The sequence below is a fragment of the Tamandua tetradactyla genome, chromosome 8 (assembly GCF_023851605.1).
Source record: "Tamandua tetradactyla isolate mTamTet1 chromosome 8, mTamTet1.pri, whole genome shotgun sequence".
Taxonomy (NCBI): domain Eukaryota; kingdom Metazoa; phylum Chordata; class Mammalia; order Pilosa; family Myrmecophagidae; genus Tamandua; species Tamandua tetradactyla.
The window spans coordinates 93913768-93938150 of NC_135334.1; the positions used below are offsets into that span (position 1 = coordinate 93913768).

The 24383-nt window shown below is 40.5% G+C and overlaps 1 protein-coding gene and 1 long non-coding RNA gene across 5 annotated transcripts in view; one reads left to right on the plus strand and one right to left on the minus strand.

The window, feature by feature from the left end:
- Positions 1–5957, plus strand: part of GTF2H1 (general transcription factor IIH subunit 1) — a 58220-nt gene extending 52263 nt beyond the window's left edge. For 2 of the 3 annotated variants that reach the window (XM_077114174.1, XM_077114173.1), the window contains 2 exons: positions 2763–2855; positions 4724–5957. In XM_077114174.1, the coding sequence (XP_076970289.1) occupies positions 2763–2855; positions 4724–4810 (180 nt within the window). In that variant the 3' untranslated portion in view covers positions 4811–5957. The remainder of the gene's footprint in view (positions 1–2762; positions 2856–4723) is intronic. The other variant, XM_077114175.1, reaches the window with a different exon arrangement.
- The window catches only part of LOC143644763 (uncharacterized), a 39667-nt gene that overhangs the window by 8646 nt on the left and 6638 nt on the right, over positions 1–24383 (minus strand). The window contains exon 3 of one of the 2 annotated variants that reach the window (XR_013156851.1): positions 15504–15704. The exons of the other annotated variant lie outside the window; for it this stretch is intronic. This is a non-coding gene — a long non-coding RNA (uncharacterized LOC143644763). The remainder of the gene's footprint in view (positions 1–15503; positions 15705–24383) is intronic. 2 annotated transcript variants of the gene reach the window in all.

The following is a 24383-nucleotide window of genomic DNA, read 5'->3' on the forward strand; positions in this document are numbered from 1 at the left end:
CATACCTTCTATTTTCCTAGTGTGATTCGTTATATTTTGCTGGCAACTAGGCATTTAATTACCTTAATTAGTTTATTCTGGAGGTTGTTTTCCCTTCTTTTACCTAGCATTTTCTTGTTGGATTACTTTGTTGTCTATCTGTTCTTTGACATTCAGTTCAGCTTATTCTGGACCACTAGCTTAGGTTTTGTTTAACAGAGCAGAATTTTTCAGTTCTTGTTTTCTTGTTTCTTGCTCTGCCTATATGGTACTTTTTCCCACCCCTCACCTTTAGCAGAGTCTGCTTAGATATTATGGACCCCAGCCAGATTTTCCCAGACCAAAGTGGCCTCCTGTTAGCAGGAAAGTTTCAACCACGTCAGTTTTCCCTGAGGGTGAGACCCAACAGGTTGAAAGGCTTTCCTATGAAGTCTCTGGACTCTGTGTTTTTCCTGTCCTGCCCAGTATGTTGCACTTTTCTTCCTGTGGGGCCCTCCAGCATAAGGTGATGTGGTACCTTAAACTTCAACAGACTCTCCCTGCTGGGGGCATGGTGGAGACAGAGGAGAGGTTGTAGGCTGGCTTTAATTGCTTCAATTTTCCAAACCCTGGGCTCTAAATTCCTTGAGGGAGGAAATCCACATGAGCTTGGCCCCACCCCTCTCCTGGGGAAGGCACAGGCTCCAGACAAGCTCTCAAACAAGCTCATTTCTGCCTTTGTCTGGGGCATTTGCAGCCTGAGAATGCAGATTGCAATTCTTGGATACCTGCTGCTGTATCCAAAGGCAGTCAAGCCTTTGTAGAAACACAGCCACAATAAAGAAAGAGAGAAATCCTTCTAGAGCAGGACCCCGCCCCCCCCCACCCCCCACCCCCGTACCTTGGGTTTGCCACCCAAGAGCAGAAGTTGATATGTTGCTTTATGTTACCTTCAGATCCTGTATGCCCCCTCCTTTTCTTTAGGGCCTTATTATATAGATTGCTCCTATAAACAACCTTTAAGAAAAAAATAAATACCCTATTAAAATTCATGGGCAAAAGGCTTACTGGGCATTCACTGAAGAATACAAGTGGCCAACTCAGCCTAAGAGGAAATGTTAGAACTCCTAAATAAATTGATTTTAAAGCTATAGTGAGAGAGCATATTTCACCTATTCATTTGCAGAAGTACGAAAAACTTAAAATGATCAGTATTAGCTGAGTTGTTAAATGATGACATAGATGAATATTGATTGAAAAATGTTCACAATATATTGTCAAATTTTTTTTTTAATTTAAAAAATATTTTTGTTATAAACAATGAACAGACATACATTCTTGACACAAGCATTCTTGTCATGGTTACAATCAATGGCTTACAATATCAGTATTAAGGAAAATTTTAAAATAGTATGTACTGGTTATTTTCTATACACTTTTTCACACATACACAAAATATATCTGGAAGGATATAAATTATCAACCAAAGTGTTAATGATCTTTGAGAGGCAGAATATAATAATTATATTTTTACTTTCTTCTTTTTACATTCTTTTAAAATTTTTATATAACCTTCATGTATTACTGTTGTGGATAGAGATGTTTTTATTTAAAATAAACCTTTATATGTCTATGAGTTACTTCTGGAGGACCTCCTTTGTTGCTTAGATGTGGCCTCACTCTCTCTAAGCCCAACTCTGTAAGTGAAATCATTACCCTCCCCCCACTTGGGACATGGCATCCAGGGGTGATTCCTAAGGATGAGTCTGGCCTTGGCATCGTGGAATCAACAATTCTATCCTGACCAAAAGGGGGAAAAGAAGTTAATTAATAAAGTATCAGTGGCTGAGAGAGTTCAGATAGAGTCAAGAGGTACTCTGGGGGTCACTCTTATGCAAGCTTCAGTTAGGCAGTGCTGCCTGTCATAACTTGCCAAACCCTAACCAAAATCATTCCAGCCAATCCTAAAGAACACCTAGGGCCATACATAAGACTCTACAATGGTTCCATGCTCTAGGGTAACTTTCCAGAAACTTACAACCTATAGAGGGGTCCCTGGATCACATAAATCCTGAAACCCAGAGGGCTCTGCCTCTCTAGAGCATCAGATAGTTCCATCTCCCTACCCTATATTATTGACAACCCCTTCCATCATGAAAACGTTAGAATGGCCGTAACCCAAATATGCCCAAAGAGTGGGATAAAAAGATCAAAGGTAATAATGGAGTTATACAGAGAAGGTGGGGTTTAACAAACGAACATGATTCCTGAATCATTAAATTGATACTTCTTTTAGTCCCTAGTATCTTAGAGCAGCTACAAATAAAAGCCTAAAATTGTAGAATTGTAACCCATACCAAACTGAAATCTGTTCTACAACTAATTGTTGTGCTGTGCTTTGAAATTTATTGCTATTTTGTATATAAGTTATTTTTCACAAAAAAATCAATTGTGATGCTAAAAATATTCCTTCTAGCCTCCTATATTTTGGAGCAGCTAGAAGGGAAAATCTTATATAATGATATGGTAGCCCATGACAAACTCTGGGATCTGTCCTGTATCTACTTGTTGAAGAGTGCTTTGAAAACTGTTGCTTTTTCCTTTCTTTGCTTTGTATATATGTTTTATTATACAATAATAAGCTTAAAAAAAAAACACTTTAAATTCAATAGGTACTTGCTTCTCGAAGCCAATTTTAATGTTCTGAAAAAAAAATAACATTCCTTTGTGGAAGTATCTTTCTCTTGGTCTCTATGGGTTGTTTGAGATTTCTGTGCAATCTATTATTTCTCAATTTTTTTCAGGTAGTGAAGATGAAAAGCAATTTGGAACGATTCCAAGTGACAAAACTCTGCCCATTCCAAGAAAAAATTCGAAGACAGTATTTAAGCACAAATGTAAGACAACAATGTGGGCCTGATTTTTCTTTCTCTTTGTAGTAAAATGATGAAATTATTTTTGAGTAAAACGTACTATTTTTTTTCTGTTACTTGGTGTATTGTTTTTTGGGTTTTTTTGTTTTGTTTTTGTTTTGTATTGTTTTTGCATGGGCAGGCACTGGGGATGTATTATTTTTTAATTGTAAAATATATCATCTATTCAGAAGAGTGCCTAAAAATATTTTTTTATTTTAAATAGCCAAACAAACATGCATATGTGTACCCACCAATCAGAATAAGAAATAGAACATTGCTAGTATCACAGATAATCCTCTTAGTACCCCTATCCAACTGTATACTCCTTCCTCTATAGGTAAATACTAACCAGATATTTGTGATAATCTCCATGCCTTATATGTCTAAATATATACATATATGTGTGCAAACCTAGCAATGTTAGGAAAGGGGGCAGTATTACCACTATATGATAGGGAGCAGAACAGTCTCCATTATGGTCTGGCTTCAGCTTCCCTGATTGTTTATAGTAAAGAGGGTCAGTGGGTAATAGTGAGTGTTTATGACTTTTAGCATTGTTTTTGAAGCAGAGTAGAGCAACCACACAAGGTAATTTTTATCAATAAGATCTGTACTAACTATTCCCTAGAAGTTCTAGCCAGGATTTCTGAAAATATAAAACAATATTCCTTATAATCAGTAAAAAAGTTTGTAGTATCTTCCTACAGCAGAGCAAGAATGGCAAATAGATTTCCACTCATGTTGATTCATCTCAATTGATTATAATTGCCTGGAGCAGAGTATTGTAAAGGATTGTATGTATAGCCTTATAGGGACATATGGTGTTCCCCTCTTCTAAATGGTACTGTAGAGCCACTGCTGCTCATCAACAAGAATAAATTCAGTATAGTTCCTAGTCAGAGCTAAGTTAACCTAACTACAATAGATGTGATAAATCAGGGATTTTTGTTTGTTTATTTTCTGTAACTCTGTACCTCAGATTGTATCTGAGTCATTGACACAGCTAAAAGGATTTAGGACTTTCTAATCTCCTTTCCTGCCCTCCCAGAATTCACTTGTGGACTAACCTCTCTTTCAATCACGTAATCTCTATTTACTTCCAAGGAAACAGATATTACAGAGATATTCTTCCTCAAGAGTCTTTATCAGCTCAAAGCCATGTGGTCATGTTGACTCCTACTTAACGTCCATGTAAAGGCAAAATTCTTCAATAAAGATCTATTGTCCTTGCCTGTAATGTGACATAGTACTTGTGTGAAGCATCAAAACCATTTAGGTTTTCTGTAATCTGAGTTAACATTGAAATCCAGAAATATTGGAGCTGAAAAATACCCTAGAGAACATAGAAAAATGCTTCACATCAGAATTAATGGCAGGAACTTGTGAAAATCAGAGAGTCCTTTGTCTCACCCCCAGATCTGCTGCATCAAGATGTTCAGGAGAGTGAGGCATTTTTCAAATGTTCTGTAAGATAGTGTTGATTGAACCCTCCTGTCTTTGTTGACAGACCAGTGTTTAGATCTAGAAAATCTGAACCTGAGCTCATTTAACCCCCTAATTTGACAGCAGAAGAACCTAGAACTGCCGTATTGTCCTATAGCTAGTTAATGACAAGCAGCCATTGCAAATCAGAGCAGGTGACCTTCAAGCCTCTCTGGTGCACACTTCTACCTTTCTTAACTATTTTATGTACAGAATGTGTCTGATAACAGCTTTGCAGTGGGCTTGCTGCCTTATCAACTAGGAATTAGCTTGGAAACTACACTCCAAAGTTTGTGCCAGTTTGGGGTCTTAAGCATTAACTTTCCCAGCATTGCATACTTGTTTATGTGTCTTGCTGTGTTTTTCAGTTAGTAAGTCACATAGAAGAGATGCTCCAGACAGCTTACAACAAGCTCCACACGTGGCAGTCACGGCGCATGATGAAGAAAACGTGAAGTGACTATGACTCTCACAGGTTTTGTGAGATTAAGAGAACTCTGATCTGCAGTAACTCTGGAAACCTGACCTGACTGACGTGCAGATCATCACACAGAAGTTACAAGAAACATCTGCATCATGTGGACTTTTGAAGCTGATGCGTATTGTACTTGCACATTGTGAAGTGAAAGGAGGAAAGGAACTGTGGTTAAACTAAAAACTGGGGAGGTAAATTAAGGCAGAACCAAAATGAGCTAAGTTGCATATATATATATATTTGAAAAAAAACACTGTTTACTGCAGTTACTCAGGAACTGCTTTTGATTCACATTAAGCTGCTTTCAGAAATTTAAAAAGACAAAAAAAAACAAAACACTTTTTTAAAGGGTGCATTGATAAAATCTGAGTTTTTTTTTTCCTGTGTGAATTTTTTTTCTTAAGTTTATGACACAGGGTAGACCTTCAGTATTTCTTCTCCATCCTCCACTTGAATCCTCAAGTTTTACTAAATTCTAGTTGTACCTTACATCAGCAAGTTTTTTAAAAAGTACTTTAAAATAAAGCAAATACTATTGCTCAGCCATCAGGAATTAGTTATAGTCAGAAGACATCTTTGGTCCTGTGTTTCCTACGGAAATAAGAAACAATAAATATTGCACTGAATGTTTGTGGTTTGGGATCCCTAAATGATAAAGAGGGAACATATTTGCAGAGTTGTGTGGGATTTTTATGCAGAATTTTGTCAGAAGACAATGGTGCTGCATGTTTTTCTTTGAGTGCAAATGTACATTGCTAAGATTTTTTTTTTAAGATGGCATGTGCTTTAAAAAGAAGAAATTGCATTTTTAAGAGTTTAAAAATCTTATGAGTGAGAAATATAAGAAATCTTACTTATTTTCATCTCTGTAGAAGAAATAAAAGATGTTTCTCATATCTCCTTTTCTTTATCTCTGATTGTTACTTACTACCTTTGGCGATCAGTAGCTAATGCATAGTGACTGCAAAGCCTAAATGCAAAAACAAACAAAACGGTATGCTGTTGTTTCTGGAATCCATGCCATAGTTTGTTCCTAATAGGATTAATGCACTGTTTATCTAAGACTTCAGATGTCTTAAGTTTAAAATTACACAAAAAAGTAAAACTTATATACTTTTTCACTGTAACACTTCTTGTGGTCTACTGTTATTACTTGGGTGGGCTGCACAAGGGCTACTCATTCTTTTTTAAAGCTATTATTACAAGTTGTCTTTCCTATAATGACAAATCAAAAACTGTTCAGACCTTGAGCTAGTAAAAGGAAAGAGAGGCAATGTCACTTTCTGCTTTCATTTCCCCATTTCTCCTTCAGATCAACATAGTAATAATATATCATGTTAGTGTTTTACAAAGTGCTTTTCAAGTGCATTATCTCATCACCATAACTATCATGACCAGTAGTAACAGAACACATAGAACCATGTTGGAAGAGAATAATAGTCTATTGTGAAAGATAGATGTAAACAAATAAAATAGTCTTAAAAATTGTGACAAATACAGTGGCGCCTAAAGGAAGAAAAGGCAAATTTTGGGGGGATTGGGGTTGGCTTCCCTAAAGAGGTAACATTTTAAGCTAAACTGTCAAGCTTGAATAGGAGTTTGCAGGATAGAAAAGAAATGTTCATTTGTTTTAGGTGGGAGAAACCACACAGTGAAGGTGTGAGGGTTTGAAAGACCCTAGTGTGTTAGTGAAATTAATTCATTAGATTGGAATGCTGAGAGTGAGTGACAAGACTGGGGAAAACAGTTTATTGTGAATGGTCTTGTATTTCAAATTAAAAATTCAGATTTACCCTTCAGGCATGGGGGACCTGGGAGAAATTTTTGAGCAATATAATAAGTTGTTTTTGTGCATTTGGGTTTTTTGTGTTTTGTTTTGTTTTGTTTTGTTTTTTAATGATGGGCAGGCACTGGGAATTGAACCTGGTTCTCTAGCATGGCAGGCAAGAAATCTGCCGCTCAGCCACCATTGCACTGCCCTTGTTTTTGTTTTTTAATATATTCACACACTGTATAATCCATCCAAAGTATACAATCAGTGGTTCATAGTATCATTACATAGTTGTGCATCACCATGATTTTTTTTAGAACATTCGCAGTATTTCAGAAAAAGAAAGAAAACACCAAAATCCAATACCCCTTATCGTTCCTCCCTCTTATTGACCACTAATATTGCAGTCTACCCAATTTAAGACTAAGAATATAGGTAAGTTAACTAAGATGATGTAGTATTGACAGATAAAACATCCAGAAGTAGATCCATATACAAACATGGGCAACTGACTTTTTTTTTAAATATAATCATTGAAATTCAGGACTACTGGATTATAGTTCAACAATTTCAGGTATATACTTGTGGCTATTCTAAAATACTAGACACTAAAATAACTATAGTGAGTCAGTCAGTCATTTGTTAAATCCTAATTTCTCAATTACACCTCCCTCTCATTTGATCTTTCTTCATCTTCAGGGATATTTGGGCAATGACCATTTTAACTTCATATTGGAAAGGAGTGTTAACCTTATGGGGTAGAGGAATGAAATTGATTGATGTTCTTGAAGAGACTGTTACCTCTGGGTGGCTTTGTTTTATTTTAAAAAATAAATGAAAGATTCTAGCAGCTAAGCAAAGTCAGAAACTGAAAGACTTTTGTAATAATCCAGATTGAAATCTAGGTCCAAATTAGAGTGGAGTCCTGGCAAATAACAGCTGAGTAAAGATACTCCTAAGATAGGAGCTTTGTATGTGACCAAGTCTCATAGTAAAGGAGGCAAGGGTGATCCCACCAGAGATAATTGTCAGTTTTATGGCTAGCTTGTTATTTGAAATATTTGATCCTGGTAGTCTTTTTAAGATGAGCTTTGGTAGACTTATAGGCCTACTAAGGCCCCATCTTCCGATTATTGAAATTGACAGCCGCAACTGCTGGTAGAGGGCTACTATAAATTAGGCACTGTGCCAAGCACATCTGCCATATCTTGCTTCATTCATACAGCAAACCATGACGCAGGTAGATAACTACAGATTATTTTGCAGATTAGAGATGAGTTTTTAAAGGTAATGTCCAATTTCATATGGTAAGTAAGTGGCAGAACTGGGGTTTTAACCTAAACTGTTAAGCCTTCCACAGTTGCTTAGGGATAAGATATTAAGTTGGGAGCTTTTGCACAGGACTCCTCCGTGTATGATTACATTGCCTGGTTTTTCTGATGACTGCCCTGTCATTCCTGCTTCTGATTCTGCTCTGTGCTTCATTTGTGGCAAATCACATTATAAGTTTAGACTACCTAGTGGGTCTCAGCTATAGAACAAGCTGAAAATACAGTGATAACACTCCTCTAAGAAAATGAGTTTCTTCTGGAAAGCAGCATAAAGGTGGTGGTGGTAGTCTGCTTTGGAATTGTACTGTAAAATCAGTAGGTTACCTTGTGCTTCCACTTTAGTCTGGAAGATAAACGAATGTTTTACCATCTCTACCTAGAAAAGTGACCCACTCATCCAGACTAAGGGTTTAATCCAGTAAATTGAATTTTTCTGGAGCTGACATGGCACTGGAAAGTTGGAAATGGAAAGTTGCCCATTTTAAACTTAGATTTGCTGTCTCCAGCGTGGAGATTTGCACAGGACTCCTCAGTGCATTACCTCTGCCCTTTCCCAGTTTAGCTCCTTTGAGATTCAGCTGTTCTCCCAGCTTTTAAGGCCAGGGGAGTCTCGGCTATTTTAAGCTCTTAAGTTGTCCAGAGCTGGAACATTGCCTAGAACCTGGATCAGGGTTCAGTTTGTAGCTTTTATCCCAATTTGTAGTGTGCGTTAAAGTCATAGAAGAAAGTCTGGGAATTTTGTCTTCTAGTGGTTTTCAAACTTTATAACTGTAGGATTCTGTTTTCATACAGTCTTTCACAGACTCCCAATACATGTGACAAAGATGAAATTGCAGCTATTGAGACAGATACAGCTTCTACCACCCCCCATTAGAGCACAGCATGGAAATCACCAAAACCCCCTCTGACCATGCATAACTTGCTGTATTTGGTGAGATGGTTGATACCAGGAATGGGCTGGAGTTGAAGTATAAGAAAAATTCTGGCTTAGATTTTACTTTTCTGGGTTGACAGAAATCAACAAATAGCAATCACAGCAATGTCTACACTTAACCTCACTTGCCCTTCCATCAGGATCATTAGTGCGTTCAAGTTAAAAGGCCTTGACTCCTCTCTGATTCTCGTATCTAAGTGTTTCATAATTAGGAGTAATGAAATGAGGATGACAAATGCAAGATTACTACCCATTAATGTGCATCTTAAAAGATATTCTAAAAGCATTATACTTTTTTAAAAAGGTTTGAGTAATTCTACGGTATAGAAAACAAAGTGTCTACCGCTACCCGCAAATCTTAACTCTCTTGAGGTAACCACTTAACTGCTCAATGCATTTTTTAGGGACATTTTTCTGCACTTAAAAGTCATTCTATTTTTAACTTGTACTCCAAGATTTTTCTGATGAAGAGATGGCTGTGTAAACCTTGACAAAGGAATTCCTCCCCAGAGAAGTATCCATTAGTGGTCCTATTTCTGCAAGAGCCAAATTCTTGTAAATTTTGGTCCTATCATTAGTGTTCTGTCTCTGGCATCCAATAGGCCTTCCCAGGATTATTGTCACCTCAGCAGCAACAGAGGCACGATATAACAGAGCTGTTAAGAGCACAGCTTAACAGGCTATTTGGGTTCAAATTCTAGTGCATCACTCATGAGCTGTGTGAACTTGAGCAGTTTACTTTATCTAGTTGTGCCTCTGTTTCTTCATCTATAAAATGGACCTAGTAGCATGGGAGATGACTCCCAGGGATGAGTCCAGCCCTGGCACCGTGGGATCAACACTTCCATCCTGACCAAAAGGGGGAAAAGAAGTTAACTAATAAAGTATCAGTGGCTGAGAGAGTTCAAATAGAGTCGAGAGCCTTCTCTGGAGGTCACTCTTATGCAAGCTTCAGTTAGACGTTGCTACCTATCATAACTTGCCAAACCCCAATCAAAACCATTCCAACAAATCATAAGAAAACTTAGGGCAATATATGAGATTCTACAAAGATTCCATGCACTAGGGTAACTTTCCAGAAACCTACAACCTCCAGATGGGACCCTGGACCAGAAAAGTCCTGAAACCTAGAGGGGCCAGCCTCTCCAGAACATCAGATAGTTCTATCTCCCTATTATTTATATATTATTGACAGCCCCTTCCCACATGAAAAAGTTAGAATGCCCATAGTCCAAATACACCTAAAGAGTGGGATAGAAAAATCAAAAGTGACGGTGGAGCTACACAGAGAAGGTAGGGTTTAACGAACGAATATGATTGCTGAATCATTAAATTGATATTTCTTTTAGTCTCCAGTATCCTAGAGCAGCTAGAAGCAAAATCCTAAAATTGTGGAATTGTAACCCATACCAAACTTTAAAATCTGTTCTACAACTAGTTGTTGGACTGTGCTTTGAAATTTATTTCTTTTTTGTATATGTTATTTTTCACAAAAAAAGAAAAAAAAAGTCGATTATAAAATGGATGCAGTAGTAATTCTTAACTGATAGTGTTACTGTGAAGATAAGTAAGTTCAAATATATAAGGCACTTGAAGTAGAGCCCAGCATGTGGCAAGTGCTAGGTGTTTGCTGTAATTAATGCTAATCCAGGCATTCCTTGAGCCACACAGTGAAAGCCTGCAGCATCTTCTTGATTTCATTTTTCATGATTAGGCGCCAAAGTGGAAGGAAATTCCCTCAAAGAACAAATAAAAGTGCTTTCTCGGTATTCTTATTTTCCCCTGCAAAAAACACAACAAAACAAACAAAACCTGTCCAAATCTGAGTTTTGTGGCTCATTTTTAATAGATTTATTAATAGTTACATTTTCATGATGCTCTGAATTCTCCTAATTAGGAACTAATTTATTATGTTTGTACATATGTATTTCTAAAATTGCTTATGATTAATTTCACTACTTCAGTCACTCTATTTACAAAATAAATTCTGCACTGATTTGATGACATAAAGAGGATATTTCTGTGTTTTCTCCTGGGATGTAATGTGTAAACATAGCTGCAAGTGAAAAGAACACTATAAGCTAGAATCCAGAATTCTTTCATATCTTACGTTTGATATTTTGGGAGAAAGAATTTCCATTTTTTGGTGATGCTGGGAAAGGAAGCAAGTCCTATATACTTCAACTACTTGCTAAAAGTTTTTCTTTAAATAGAAATTAGGATCAAACTTGAGGTGAAAGAAAAGACCATTGAAAATATGCTGAGATAGCAGGAGAGAAACCTTGAAACTTGGTTCAATAGGTGCAAAGAGATTCTCTTCAAAACAGCCCCTTCCAGCATGAAAAAGTTAGGATTGTCATAGCCCAAATGCCCCCTAAAGACTGGGAGAAAGATCAAAGGTGATGGTGGAGTTATACAGAGAAGGTTAGGTTTAACAAATGAGTATGAGTGCTGAATCATTATACTGATATTTCTTTTAGCCTCCAGTACCTTAGAGCAGTTAGTAAGAAAAACCGATAATTGTGGACTTGTACTCATACCAAACTCTGAAATCTGTTCTACAACTAATTATTGCGATGTACTTTGAAATCTAAGATTGACTCAACTTTCTTGACCAAACTTCAGTCTTTTCTGGAAAACATCACTACAGTTTTCAGTTTCTTGGTCTCATACATTCCTATAGCTATTCCTACCCCAAACTCTCTAAAAGAACTAAAAACTCTTCAGCTGGGCCTTCACATTTTAGTGAGGTACTTTTAAGCTGATTAGAAGCTCAGAGGTAGGGCTGTCTAGAGGTCTTCATTAGAGAATGATGGAGTGGAAGCTGCATTTCCACAACGGGTTTCTCAAATTTCAGTATTTTTGGAACTTTCCAATCTCTCCAGAGAAGGACCCTCAAGGTTTCTACCTAGGAACATAAGCTTGGATGCTAGTTTTCTGGGAACATGTGAGGAAGGGGATTCTCTGCACAGTATATGGACATTCTCTTACACCCCTGTCTTCACTTTGTACTGCTCACCACTGTTCTTTGGTCCTGAGAATCCCCCTGTTTTAGTTTGCTAAAGCTGCCAGAATGCAATATATCAGAAATGGAAGAGCTCTTAAAAAAAGAGAATTTACTAAGTTGCGAGTTTATAGTTTGAAGGCCATAGAAATGTCAAAACTAAGGCATCCAGAGAAAGATACCTTAAAACTCCAAAGCAAGGGCTGTTGACATTCGGGTTTCTCTCTCAGCTGGGAAGGCATATGGCAACGTCTGCCAGCTTTCTCTATGGGTTTCTTCAAAATGGCTTCCCCAGGGGCATTTCACTCCTGCATTTCCAAAGGTCTCTGGCTGTTTGGGATCTCAAGCGTCTTCCAAAATGGTTCCCTCTTTAAAAACTCCAGTAAGAAACCCCACCTTGAATGGGTGGAGACACCTAATCAAAAGGTACCACCCAGCAATACTGACAAGGATTAAAGGACACGGCTTTTCTGGGGTACACTACAGTTTCACTCCAGCACACCCGTGACTACATTTCCCCTGGGGCAAAACCTCCCATTCCCAATGGGGGTGGGGACAGGAGGTGGTCAATTCTGTTAGGGTGTGAGAGGAATCTGGGGAACTAATATTTCCTTATACCCCTTGTTTCAGCCCCCCACTTTACTCCTATCCTCCATGGTACCTACTAACCCCAATTCCTGAGCCTGTGCAGTGTTCTACAGAGCAATGCATCCTTCATCCCTTCAGTATCTCCCTCTATAGGCACTCAGATTTCAGCTTCTTCACTATGGTGTCAGTCCCCACTGTTATCAACTTTCCACAAAATTGTTGGTATCTCCGTCTGCTACTGTCCCCCTTCTCGTCTCTTCAACTTAGAGTGATTTTAATTTTTTGTGTTTTTTCTCATTACATCAGTGAAATTTGGAGAAAAAGCTAAGATAAACATATGAGTTAATGTACCATGTTTAACCGGGGGTCCACTAGATTGAATTATGGTCATGTTTTATTTTAATATTTAGGTGAATGCTGACCATTTCATCACTGGAGACCCCATAAGATGGCTGCTTGTGCGGGTTTGAAAGGGTTTATGTACCCTAGAAAGGCCATGTTTTAATCCTAATCAGTCTTGTGGGAGCAATGTTTTCTTCTAATCCTTATTCAGTACTATCGGTTGGAAACTTGATTAGGTTATCTCCATGGAGATGTGACTCGATCAACTGTGGGTATTAAACTTGATTAGGTGGAGATGTGTCACCACCCATTCTAAGTGGGTCTTGATTCTAGTTTACTGGAATTCTATAAAAGAAGAAGTATTTTGGAGAAAGCTTCAGAACACCCCAGAACCACGAAGCAGAGTCCACCAGCGAGCAACTTTGGGAGATGAAAAAGGAAAATTCCTCCCAGGTTGCTTCATGAAACAAGAGGCCTGGAGAGAAAGCCAGCAGATGCCGCCATGTTCGCCATGTGCTGTTCCAGCTGAGAGAGAAACCCTGAACTTCGTCAGCCTTCTTGAATAAAGGTATCTTTCCCTGGATGCCTTAGATCGGATATTTCTATAGACTTGCTTTAATTGGGACATTTTCATGGCCTTAAAACTGTAAACTTATGACTTATTAAATCCCCCTTTTTAAAAAGCCACTTCATTTCTGGCATATTGCATTCCAGCAGCTGGCAAACTAGAACATTGCTCTAAACCAATGGTACCCAAACATTTATTCACTAGCTAGCGTTACTCATAACACAGCAAGCCAGTTCCTGAGTTCATACTTCTCTCTCCTGGCTTGAGTAAGCAGCTATTGTCCCACTATGAAGTTCTTCAGCTACCCTGGTGTTTTCTGAGGTGTGGTTGGAGGGAGGAACAGTATTTTAAGTATCAGGGAAATTTTCTTATAGAGTTATATATTTAAAAAAATGTAACTGACATATCAAGGAGCCTGTATTTTGCTAAAAAAGAGTCTAAGCAAAATAGTGAATCAATAAAAAGAAAACTCTCAAATAAATAATAGTATATGTGTCCTATCCAAGAACAGCAAACATTGTGACCATACCTGAAATTTGGTAAACACTGATCTTGCTGAAGAATAGTCAGCTAGTGCTATGTGGTCCAAAAAAGAGATTCTGGAAGACCATATCTTTCCAAAAACACCCTGAAACCTGTGCTTTTCTCCCGCCCTCTTGTCCCCAAACAGGCACGGACTCTCCAAGTATTGTTCAGTGTGAGCCTCCACTCCCCTCAGAAATCACTGTTTCTGTGAGTTGAGTGCAGAGATGTTCCTGCCCTAGTTTGAGCTAGATGGCTGAAAGTTGCAGGGGGCTTACCTGCAGGGGAAGTAGACTAGAGTACCAATTCAGATCTTGTGAAAACCACCTCCCCTCCCTCTTATTGCTGGTAGGTCTTCCTTCCTCTATACCTTGCTCTGGCTTTTCTGAGATGCAGACTGGGGATATGGGAGGAACGGGCTATTGGCGGTTACATGAAGTGTTCAGTTCTTAGGCACAGGAATAGTCGCTGGTTCCTGTGTCTCAGAACTGCCCCTGTCCAGACAAGGCAGCAGCCATTTGGGAAGCAGTTCGTGTCTCTCCTGTCTCCTCTGGGCTGTCCCTATTCTCAGATTAGGCTCCTGAGAGCTTCTGGGGAAATGTCTCTGGTTCAACACCCTAAGGTGCCCCCAAAAGGATAGAAAATAAGACTAACATTTATCGAACACCTACTGGGTACATGGTACTTTACATTTAAGCCTCATAACAACTTACGAAAATGCTATTATCCCTATTCTGCAGCAGTTCCACGTGATCAAGTGATTTGCCCAAATTTTCATAGCGAGTGGCAGAGCCAAGAGTCCAACTCAGGGCAGGGAGAGGGCAAAGCAAAGAGCCACGGCAGGGGAAAAACCCTGAGTAGGCTTGTCCCCTGGAGACCTGTGCCTCTCTCTGCTGTTGTCTGGATGTTACATGACTAACTATTTCTCCAATTTGACTGAAAAAATAAGGATGAGAAGGCCAGAGCCTCCCAGGCTGGGCTGCCTTTCTGAAGTTATGCAAAGGGCAGAGGCCAATCAGTGTGTGGCAATGGCCCAGGAAGAGTGGCCAGCTTAGGGAGGCCAGAAACCCCCTGTGCTTTGCATCATAGACTAAAGACATCATAAAAAATTGAGAAACTAGCAACTCCTCCCTAGTTAGCCCAGCCCTCAAAATTTTACAGTAGTATTACAAAATTATTACAGTACTGACTGTAATAAAGCTGCTTTCTCTTTCCTTGTAAAAAGAAATGATTCCTTTAAATAAATAAATAAATGTTGGATAAGGTGGCATTATAGGCTGGTTCTGAGGGACAACCCTCACCTGAGGTCAGAGTTAGGCCTGGATGCAGAGCTAAGAAGAATTCCGGGAGCCAATTACAGCCCCAAATATACAAAACCAACTGTCAGAACAGTGACTACAAGCTTACCCCTTCTCCCCAACTCGTTTCCTGAGATAGGAATATGGTTTATTGAGCAATTACTGCTCAATATGTGTTCTATCCATGCCAAGTGCTTTTGTTGCATTAAGCCTATTAGGCCAGTGCCATTTTTTTCCTATTTCACGGATACTTGAGGTTTAGGAAGGTTAAAGGACTTGCCCAGGAACATGCAGGCAGTAAAAGCAAAATCTGACCTGATATCTGTCTGATGTTCCCACTACGTGACTGTTTCTTCCCGAGACTCTTTCCTGAAGACCGTAGCTGTGGGGCACCGTGGAGGAAAGCAGTGCAGATGGAGTCCCAGCTGTCCGTCCTTCCCTGTCCCTTGGGAAACGGGAAGAACATCTCTCCAAATGCTGGGGATGTGGGGAGTGGGGAGGAGTGTCTTAGAAGACCTAGAAGACCAGAGCAGAATTTCCAAGCACATTTTCACAAGAGTTGTAGAACACATATTAAAGTTTGGTACAGGTTACAGTTTCATGGTTTTTTATTTTTTCATCTGGCTGCTCCAAGACACTAGAGACCAAAAGAAATATCAATATAATGATTCAGCAGTCATACTCACTTGTTAAATCCTATCTTCAATGTTATATTCCTCATTTTTTTTCTTTTTTGTGATAAATAGCATACATACAAAAAAGCAATAAATTTCAAAGCACACTACCACAATTAGTTGAACAGATTTCAGAGTTTGGTATGGGTTACAATTCCACAATTTAGGTTTTTCTTCTAGCTGTTCTAAGGTATTGGAGACCAAAAGAAATATTAACATAATGATTTAGCAATCATACTCATTTATTAAACCCTACCTTCTTTGTATAACTCCACCATCATCTTTGTTCTTTCTGCCATGCCTTAGGGGTACTTGGGCTATGTCCATTCTAACTTTTTCATATTGGAAGGGCTGTCAATAATATGGGATGGGGGATGGAACTAGTTCATGTTATGGAGAGGCTGGCCCCTCTGAGTTTCAGAACCCATCTGGCCCTGGACTCATCTGGAGGTTGTAGGTTTCTGGAAAGTAGCCCTAGTACATGGAACCTTTGTAGAATCTTATATATTGCCCAATGTATTCTTTAAGATTGGCAGGAATGGTTTTGGTTGGGGGTTGGCAGGTTATGATAGGTAGCAATGTCTAACTGAAGTTAGCATAAGAGTGACCTCCAGAGTAGCCTTTTGACTCTATTTGAACTCTCTCAGACACTGATACTTTATCAGTCAACCTCCTTTCCCCCTTTTGGTCAGGATGGCATTGTTGATTCCACAGTGACAGGGCCAGGCTCACCCCTGGGAGTCATCTTCCCCACTGCCAGGGAGACTCACCCCTGAATGTGGAAGACTTATTTTAAGTTGTTAATACTACCCCAAGTGGTCTACAGATTCAATGCAATCCCAATAAAAATTCTAGCAAACTTTTTGTGCAGAAATGAAAATGCTAATCCTTAAATTTATATGGAATTGAAAGGGGCCCTGAATAGCCAAAACAATCTTTGAAAATGAAGACCAAAGTTGGAGGTCTCACACTTCCCAATTTCAAACTCACTACAAAGCTACCATAATCAAAAGTGTGGTACTGAAAATTTATATTTTGACTAGTGCATTTCCTAATATAACTTATGTAGACAGCTTAATTGAACACCGTACATACACAGAACCTTGAATAGAACCTGAGATTTTGTTGGTTTGTCCAGAGTGATGCCCTGATAAATCCCAGAGTGATTTGAACAGTGAATAAAAAAGTATTTGCAAAGTCCCCTTCAGGGAATGGTGAGAAGGGAGAAAAGTTAACTCCCCCAAGTTGAATTCTTGATATTCTCACAAGCAGGGCAGACAATGAAAGCTATAGGCTGAGCCCCCAATCTTGGGGTTTATTCATATGAAACTTAACCCCACAAAGGATAGGTCAAGCCTACTTAAAATTAGGCCTAAGAGTCACCCCTAAGAGAACCTCTTTTGTTACTCAGATGTGGCCTCACTCTCCAGCCAACACAACAAGCAAACTCACCACCCTCCCCTTGTCTATGTGGGACATGACTCCCAGGGGTGTTGGCCTTCCTGGCTATGTGGGACATAAATCCTGGAATGAGCTGAGACTCAACATCAAGGGACTGAGAAAAACCCTAGAATGAGCTGAGACTCAGCATCACGGGATTGAGAAAACCTTCTCGACCAAAAGGGGAAGACCAAAGTGAGACAAAATAAATGTCAGTGGCTTAGAGATTCCAAACAGAGTCGAGAGGTTATCCTGGAGGTTATTCTTAAGCATTAAATAGATATCACCTTATTAGTCAAGATGTAATGGAGAGGCTGGAGGGAACTGCCTGAAAATGTAGAGCTGTGCTCCAGTAGCCATGTTTCTTGAAGATGATTGTATAATGATATAGCTTTCACAATGTGATTGTATGATTGTGAAAACCTTGTGTCTGATGCTCCTTTTAACTACACTATTGAGAGACGAGTAAAACATATGGAGTGAAGATGAATAATAGGGGGAACAAATGTTAAAATAAATTTAGAGTGAAATGCTGGTGATCGGTGAGGGGGAATGGTAGGGGGTATGGCATGTATGAATTTTTTTCTGTTTTCTTTTTATTTATTTTTCTGAATAATGCAAATGTTCCAAGAAATGATCATGGTGATGAATATGGAACTATGTGATGATATTGTGAATTACTGATTATATATGTAGAACGGAATGATCAAAAGTTACGAATGTTTGCGTTTGTTTGGTGTTTTTTCATATTTAAAAGAAAATTAAAAAGAAAAAAAGTGTGGTACTGGCATAAGGACAGATCGATAGACTAGATTTAAGACTTCAGAAATCCACAAATCTGTAGAGAATTATTTTCAACAAGGGTACCAAGCCCACTCAATGGAGAGAGAATAGTCTCTTCTATAAATGATGCTGGGAAAATTGGATATCCACATGCAGAGGGATGAAATTGGACTTCCACTTCAACCATATATAAAAATTAACTCGAAAAGGTCACAGACTTAAATACAATAGCTAAAACCATAAAATTCTGGTTAAAAAAAATGACAAGAAATCTTCATGATCTATAGTTGGCAATGAATTCTGAGATATGACCCCAAAAGCCTGAGTAAAAAAAAAAGAAAAACAGATAAATTGTACTTCATCAAAATTTAAAACTGTGCATCAAAGGGCATTATCGAGAAAAATTTTAAAAACTTACACAACTGGAGAAAATATTCGCAAATTATATCTTAGATAAGAATTTAATAACTAAAAAATATAAAGAACTCCTAAAACAACAAAAAAGCAAGCAACTCAACTTAAAAATGGGGTAAGGACTTGAATAGACAGTTCTTTAAAGAAGATATATAAATATCCAATAAGCACGTGAAAAGACGCTCAACATCATTACCCATTTGAAAAATGCAAATTAAAACCACAATGATAAACCACTTCATACTCAATAGGATGATTATTCTTAAATAAACAGAATAACAAGTGTTGGCAAGGATGAGGCGAAATTGGAACATTTGAGCATTGCTGGTAGGAATGAAAAATGGTGGCGCCACTATGGAAAAGTTGTGTTATTCCTCAAAAAGTTAAATATAGAATTATCATATGACCTGGCAATTCCACTCCACTTTGGTGTCCTACGATACCCAAAGGAACTGAAAACAGGAACTCAAAAGATGCCTGTGCACCAGCTTACATAGCAGCATTATTCAGAATAGCCAAAATGTGGAAACAAATCATGTGGCCATTAACAGAGGAATGGATAAAGAAAATATGGTATCTACAGAGAATAGAATATTACTTAGCCATAAAAAGGAATGAAGTTCTAATACATGCTACAACATGAATGAACCTTGAAAACATTATGCTGCAGTGAAATAAGCAAGGCACGTAAGGATAATTATCATTATTGCACTCATATGAGCAAATTTTAGAGAAAGAAAGGAGATTAGAGGCCACCAGGGGCTGGGGGGAGTGAAGATTGGGGAGTTTTTATTTAATGGGTGCAGAATTTCTCTTTGGGGTGATGAAAAATTTTGGTAATGGATGGTGGTGATGGAAGCACTACATTGTGAGTATAATTAATGTCACTGAATTGTGTATATTAAAGTGATTTGAAATGGCCAAAAAAAGGGGGTCTGAGCAGAAAATGAGGACCTTCTCAGAGTACGTCACTCTGCACTCTGAGTCCCAAGCCCTGGGGACTTGATAAGGCAGCAAAGAAACCGGATGACAGGCTGTCAGGAGCTGCTCCAGACGGCCACGTCCGCTCTGGGGCATTCCTGGTGCTCAGAGCAGCCCCTGAGCAATCCAGGCCACATATAACCTCATTGATTTACTGCTCTGTTAGATCAGTGAGAGTCTGTGGCTCCCACAGAGAGCCCTCTTTAGCAACGCCTGGCTGTTTCCTTAGGAGAAAGGAGGAGAGCCAATCTACCCCGGGGGGGGGGGGGGGGGGGCGGGACTCCCCATTCCCCCTGTTAGAGGCAACAGCCACCACTGCTTTCCACGCAGGGTGCGCTCAGATGCCACCGGGATTACGTGTCTTCCCAGCCTGGCTCCAGCACATCTGGCTTTGTGACTTGGGGCAAGTGATTTTACCTCCCTGAGCCTGAATCCTGTTTCTGCAAAAGGGAGATAATGATGTCCCCTACTCCAATCTGGTAGTTAGGAGGATTAAATAAGAGAATACATTTAAAGGGTTTTGCAAAAATGCCTGATTCATATTAACTGCTCTGTAAATAAGGGGAGCGATTATTATGGCTATTCTCACAAAGTCTAGAAGTATAAGGTTTGTTTGGTCTCAGAGCACAGAGAAATAACCTTCAGTGATCAAAAGTAATTTCAAAATAGTTCAAGTCCTTGATTTGCCCTTCGGCAAAGTGATGTGGAGAGTCAGATGATGTCCATAGCAGCATTTAAGAGTCCTCACTCCAATCCACTTTAATCATAATCCACAGATGTTAGGACATCTCTTTTCAAATCTCCCCATACCACACCTCCCACTAAATTCCCCCAACTGCATCTGCCCAAATCCTTCACCACAGGACCCCTCCACCCCCATCCAGCAGTGTCTTTCTCAACCCTGGATTCTTGCTTCAGCATAACAGAAGACCGGAAACAAGTCGAGCAAATTCCTTTCTGAGGAGACTGGGAAGTGCAGTTGAACCAGAAAACAGGGAATATCCCTGGGAGCAAGGAAGGTAGTGTACTGTTGCCTGCTACATAATTTATATAATTGAAATTTGGGCTCACTCTGGACCTCTGCCTAGGGCTACTGTTGAAAGCAGAGGAAATGTGCACACAGGGGTGAGAAACAGAGCGCAGTTCTAGTCCAAGTTCCGATTGGTTTTTCTCTTGGAAACAAGAGCTCTTGGAAGAAGCCTCCCCAGTGCTCTAAATTACAGCAGTGAGGTTGTTACCAGACAAAAGCTGTGGATTCTTTTGCCCAACGCGTTCAATAACCAATTCCTGAGATGCAGGGGTTTCAGAGAGAAAGAGTATTACCAGGCACATGGTAGGGAAGAAGATGGCCTAGCAGCCCAAAATCTGTCTCCCTGAGTTTAGGGGGTTCAAGGTTTTTAAGGATTTTAGCAAGGGAAGATGAAGCCATTTTGAATAGGAAGTTCAAAGCAGAAAGAGAGACAGTGTTATTATCATCATTTCAATGGGAGAACAGAACCTGAAAGGAGGGGAGAAAGAGCTGTCACTTCAGTACTAAAGGTGTAAACCAAAAGGAAGGGAGACAAGTTGTCTTTCAATAGCAGAGTCTAGCTGATAGGATTTACAAATGTCCAGGGCTGAAGCTAGTTAATGGCTGACTTCAAATTCTTCATCAGCATTAGGGTCTTTGCCCTACAAAGGGCACTTAGAGGGGGTAATAGCTAATACAGTCACAAAGGCATAAGATAAGGGCTTTTACAATCATTTTGGTTATCAGGACAGCTTAATTATAGTTTAGGGCTTTCAAGTTTTCCCCTCTGTCTACTCCAATATCCTAGAAAGCGAAAGGGAGTATTTTTTCAGTGATCAAAATCATCCCTTAAATCCTCATTTCTTGGTTACAAGGTAAATTCCATCTCTGCTACTGGAGGCCACCTCCCTGCTTTTCCTTCCCCGTCTCTCTTGCTCTCCTACTGGCTCCTGCTGGCCACTCTCTTGCTCTGGAGTCTTTGGTTTCACAGAGATAAATGCACCCTCACTCCCCCAAAACCCTCACCCCCACCCCACTCGCCCACCCCCTGGCCGAGAGCTTGCCAGCTCCTCAGCAGTCCCAGAGGCTGCCTTGTCAGGGGTGGGAGGTGGCGAGGAACTTGGATTATTGCCTAATCAATTGCAATCTAGTTCCTGCACACTTACCCCATCCCGTCTCTGCCCCCGGAGAGAGCAAAATCTAAAGCCAAAGAGCAAACAGTGGAATTTTCAACTTTCACCCAGAGACACACACCTGTCCTGAGGAATCAATTCCAAGTGGGAGGGAGCCAGCTGTAAAGAAGGACCTTCCCAGCCTGCCCCTTTTCAGGGCCCCTCTCAAAGAACTCCTGCTGGGTCAGAAGTCTTCCAGGACAACTCAGCTGGGCTGCCTCCTCGGGCTAGTCCCAAATCCAGTCATGACTGTGGAGTGTAGTGGGTCTACAGCCCTCCTGGGGTCTGCAAATGGTGCAGGCCCTAGACAGTGGGCCAAGGCAGGAAGCTGTGGCCCCTCGTTACCATGGCGATGCTGGCAGAGCCTGTGCCCATCTGTAGTTAACAGGAAGGGGGAGGAGGGATATGAAGGCTTGAGAACTAGCTCAGCATCAAGGATGGGGTTAGGGGTTGAGGGAGGGTCTGTGACATTAAAGCTTGCAAGCCCAAGGGGCTGGAGAGGAGGCTGGGGCTGGAGCTCAGTGAGAGCATCGTGAGACAGCCTCCTACCATCCTGTAGCTTTAATGGCTGGGTGTGGCTGAGTAAAGCCTCACTGCCGAACTGCCACCCCCAAGCAAGGGCTGTTGGAAGAGGCTGTGGGGCAGTGGAAAAACCCCAGGAGTCAGAGAGGGAGGGAGAGCCACGCCCTCAGTGCCAAGGAAGAGCCCAAGGCTTGGTGAGAAGGCCGTGGTACAGGGTGCAGAGGAGAAAGCACTAGTCTGGTCGGAAGAAACCCTTAGTCACCACCATTGTCAGCCTAGAGGGGCCAAGAGGGTTTTTCTAAGCCTTGGCTCCCTACTGAGTAAATAACATTTGGGTTATTGAGAAACCCTGCAGTGTAAACAAGATAGGGTCAGGTGTGAAGGGCTGGTGGTCTCCCTCTGATTCAGTTGGTAAAGGAGGGTGAAAGCTGTGAGGGCCTCTCCTAGGTTTCCATCCTTCTGTGGCTAAAACTGGAGAATGAGCTCATTTTAAACGCCATTTAAGAGGGCCTGACACTGCAAGTGTGTTTGCAAAGGGCGCAGTGTGGGTCCTGCATACGCGTGAGCTGCACAAGAAAGGAAGAGGAAGCTTGCAGAGAGAGGGTCCCAGTGCACCCCTGGGGACCAGTGTTGTTTATTATTATATTTATATAATTATTTAATTATTATATAACTATTTTTAATATAATTATATCATTATTAATGTTATTATTATAAGCAGTGTTGTTATTAACAAACTCAACACTCACTGGTACTGGTGCTTTGGAAATTTTGAACCCAGTTTGAAACACAAAAGGATGCCAGAAACGGATTTTCTGTTTCTGCAGCCCTTGGGGAGGGGCTATGCAGTATCTAGTACATCTGCCCTTTGATATCCAGGAAGCAAAGGGCTGTTTTCCTGCTGGCCTCCCAGGTTGCAGGGCATCTTGGGGAAGACAGAGTGGCAGAGCAGCGTCGGGGAGAGGAAACTAGTCTGGGAGTCTGGCATCACCCTGGTTGCTTTCCAGCTGTATAGCCGGGGGCAATTAATCATTTGTAGCTTGTTACCCTCACCAGAAAAGCAGAGCTAAAAATTTCTCTTCTGCTTTCTTCTCCCGATTGTGAAAATTTTATGAGATAATGGATGTGAAAGCCATTCCACCGACAAACGAAGGATCTAATGAGTTTTATCTGGCCACAGAGCTTTCTCCATGCCTGCACCAGCCCCAACGCAGCCTCAAATCCCTCCTGAGGTAGGGTGAGGGGAGCTTCCCTTTGATTTTCCTAATGGAGTGCCAGTGGTGCTACACTCTCTTCTAATATCCTAGAGAAATGAGGTGGGACTGCCTTTTCAGGGCAGGGTCCTCCAAGCAGTTTCACATAACAGGGGCAGAGAGCCTCCGCCAGCAGAAGCTGCTTTCTGAGATATGACTGGATGAGGGATTGACTTCAGGTTTTTGTTTAAATCAGGACCCACAGACCCACAGTGAGGGTTTGCTGCTGCCAGCAGCTGCGCAGCTAAGACCCAGCCCAGGAAATTACAGACACCTCTGTTGTAGTCACACTTACAATTGGCTTTGATCCTCTTGGAATTTCTTAGGAAATTACTATTCCTTTTAGAGTTAGGCCTTGGAATTTAATTCCCGAGTTCGTAAGGAAAAATCTAAAAATAATCTACAAAGCATTCAGAAAGAGGGCTCCTGTTATTAGAAATCTGCTTTCGAGGACCTGAGATTTTTATTAACAAATTCAGCACCGTTTTGTGTTTATAAAGAATTCAACAATGGTACTTTGGGAATTTCGAACCCAGTTTTGGAACACAAGAGGATGCCCGAAATGGATTTTCTGTTTCCGTGGGTGGGTCCAGGCCCTTTGAATGTCTGCCTCTATCCCAGATCACTTCCCAGAATGGAGGCCAGTTTTGCTTCTATTACCTGTGCAATCGCAATAGGGAATGTGTGTGCGGAGGCTTGACTTATTAGCCGATAGCCTCCCTGGATGTTAGAATCGGAAGACAGAGACGCTCTAATATTTATGGTCAAGGATGGTGAGACCACAGGGAACGTGACTGCCACAATGTCACCAAGGATTCAGGACAAAGCTGGGGCAAGAACCCAGGTCTCCTGACTTCCAGGTCTTCAGGTTCCCTCTCTACCAGGCTGTTCGCTCATCTCTGCCAGGCCATGCGCATCACTGACCCTGCCACCCAAGGTGGCAGAAA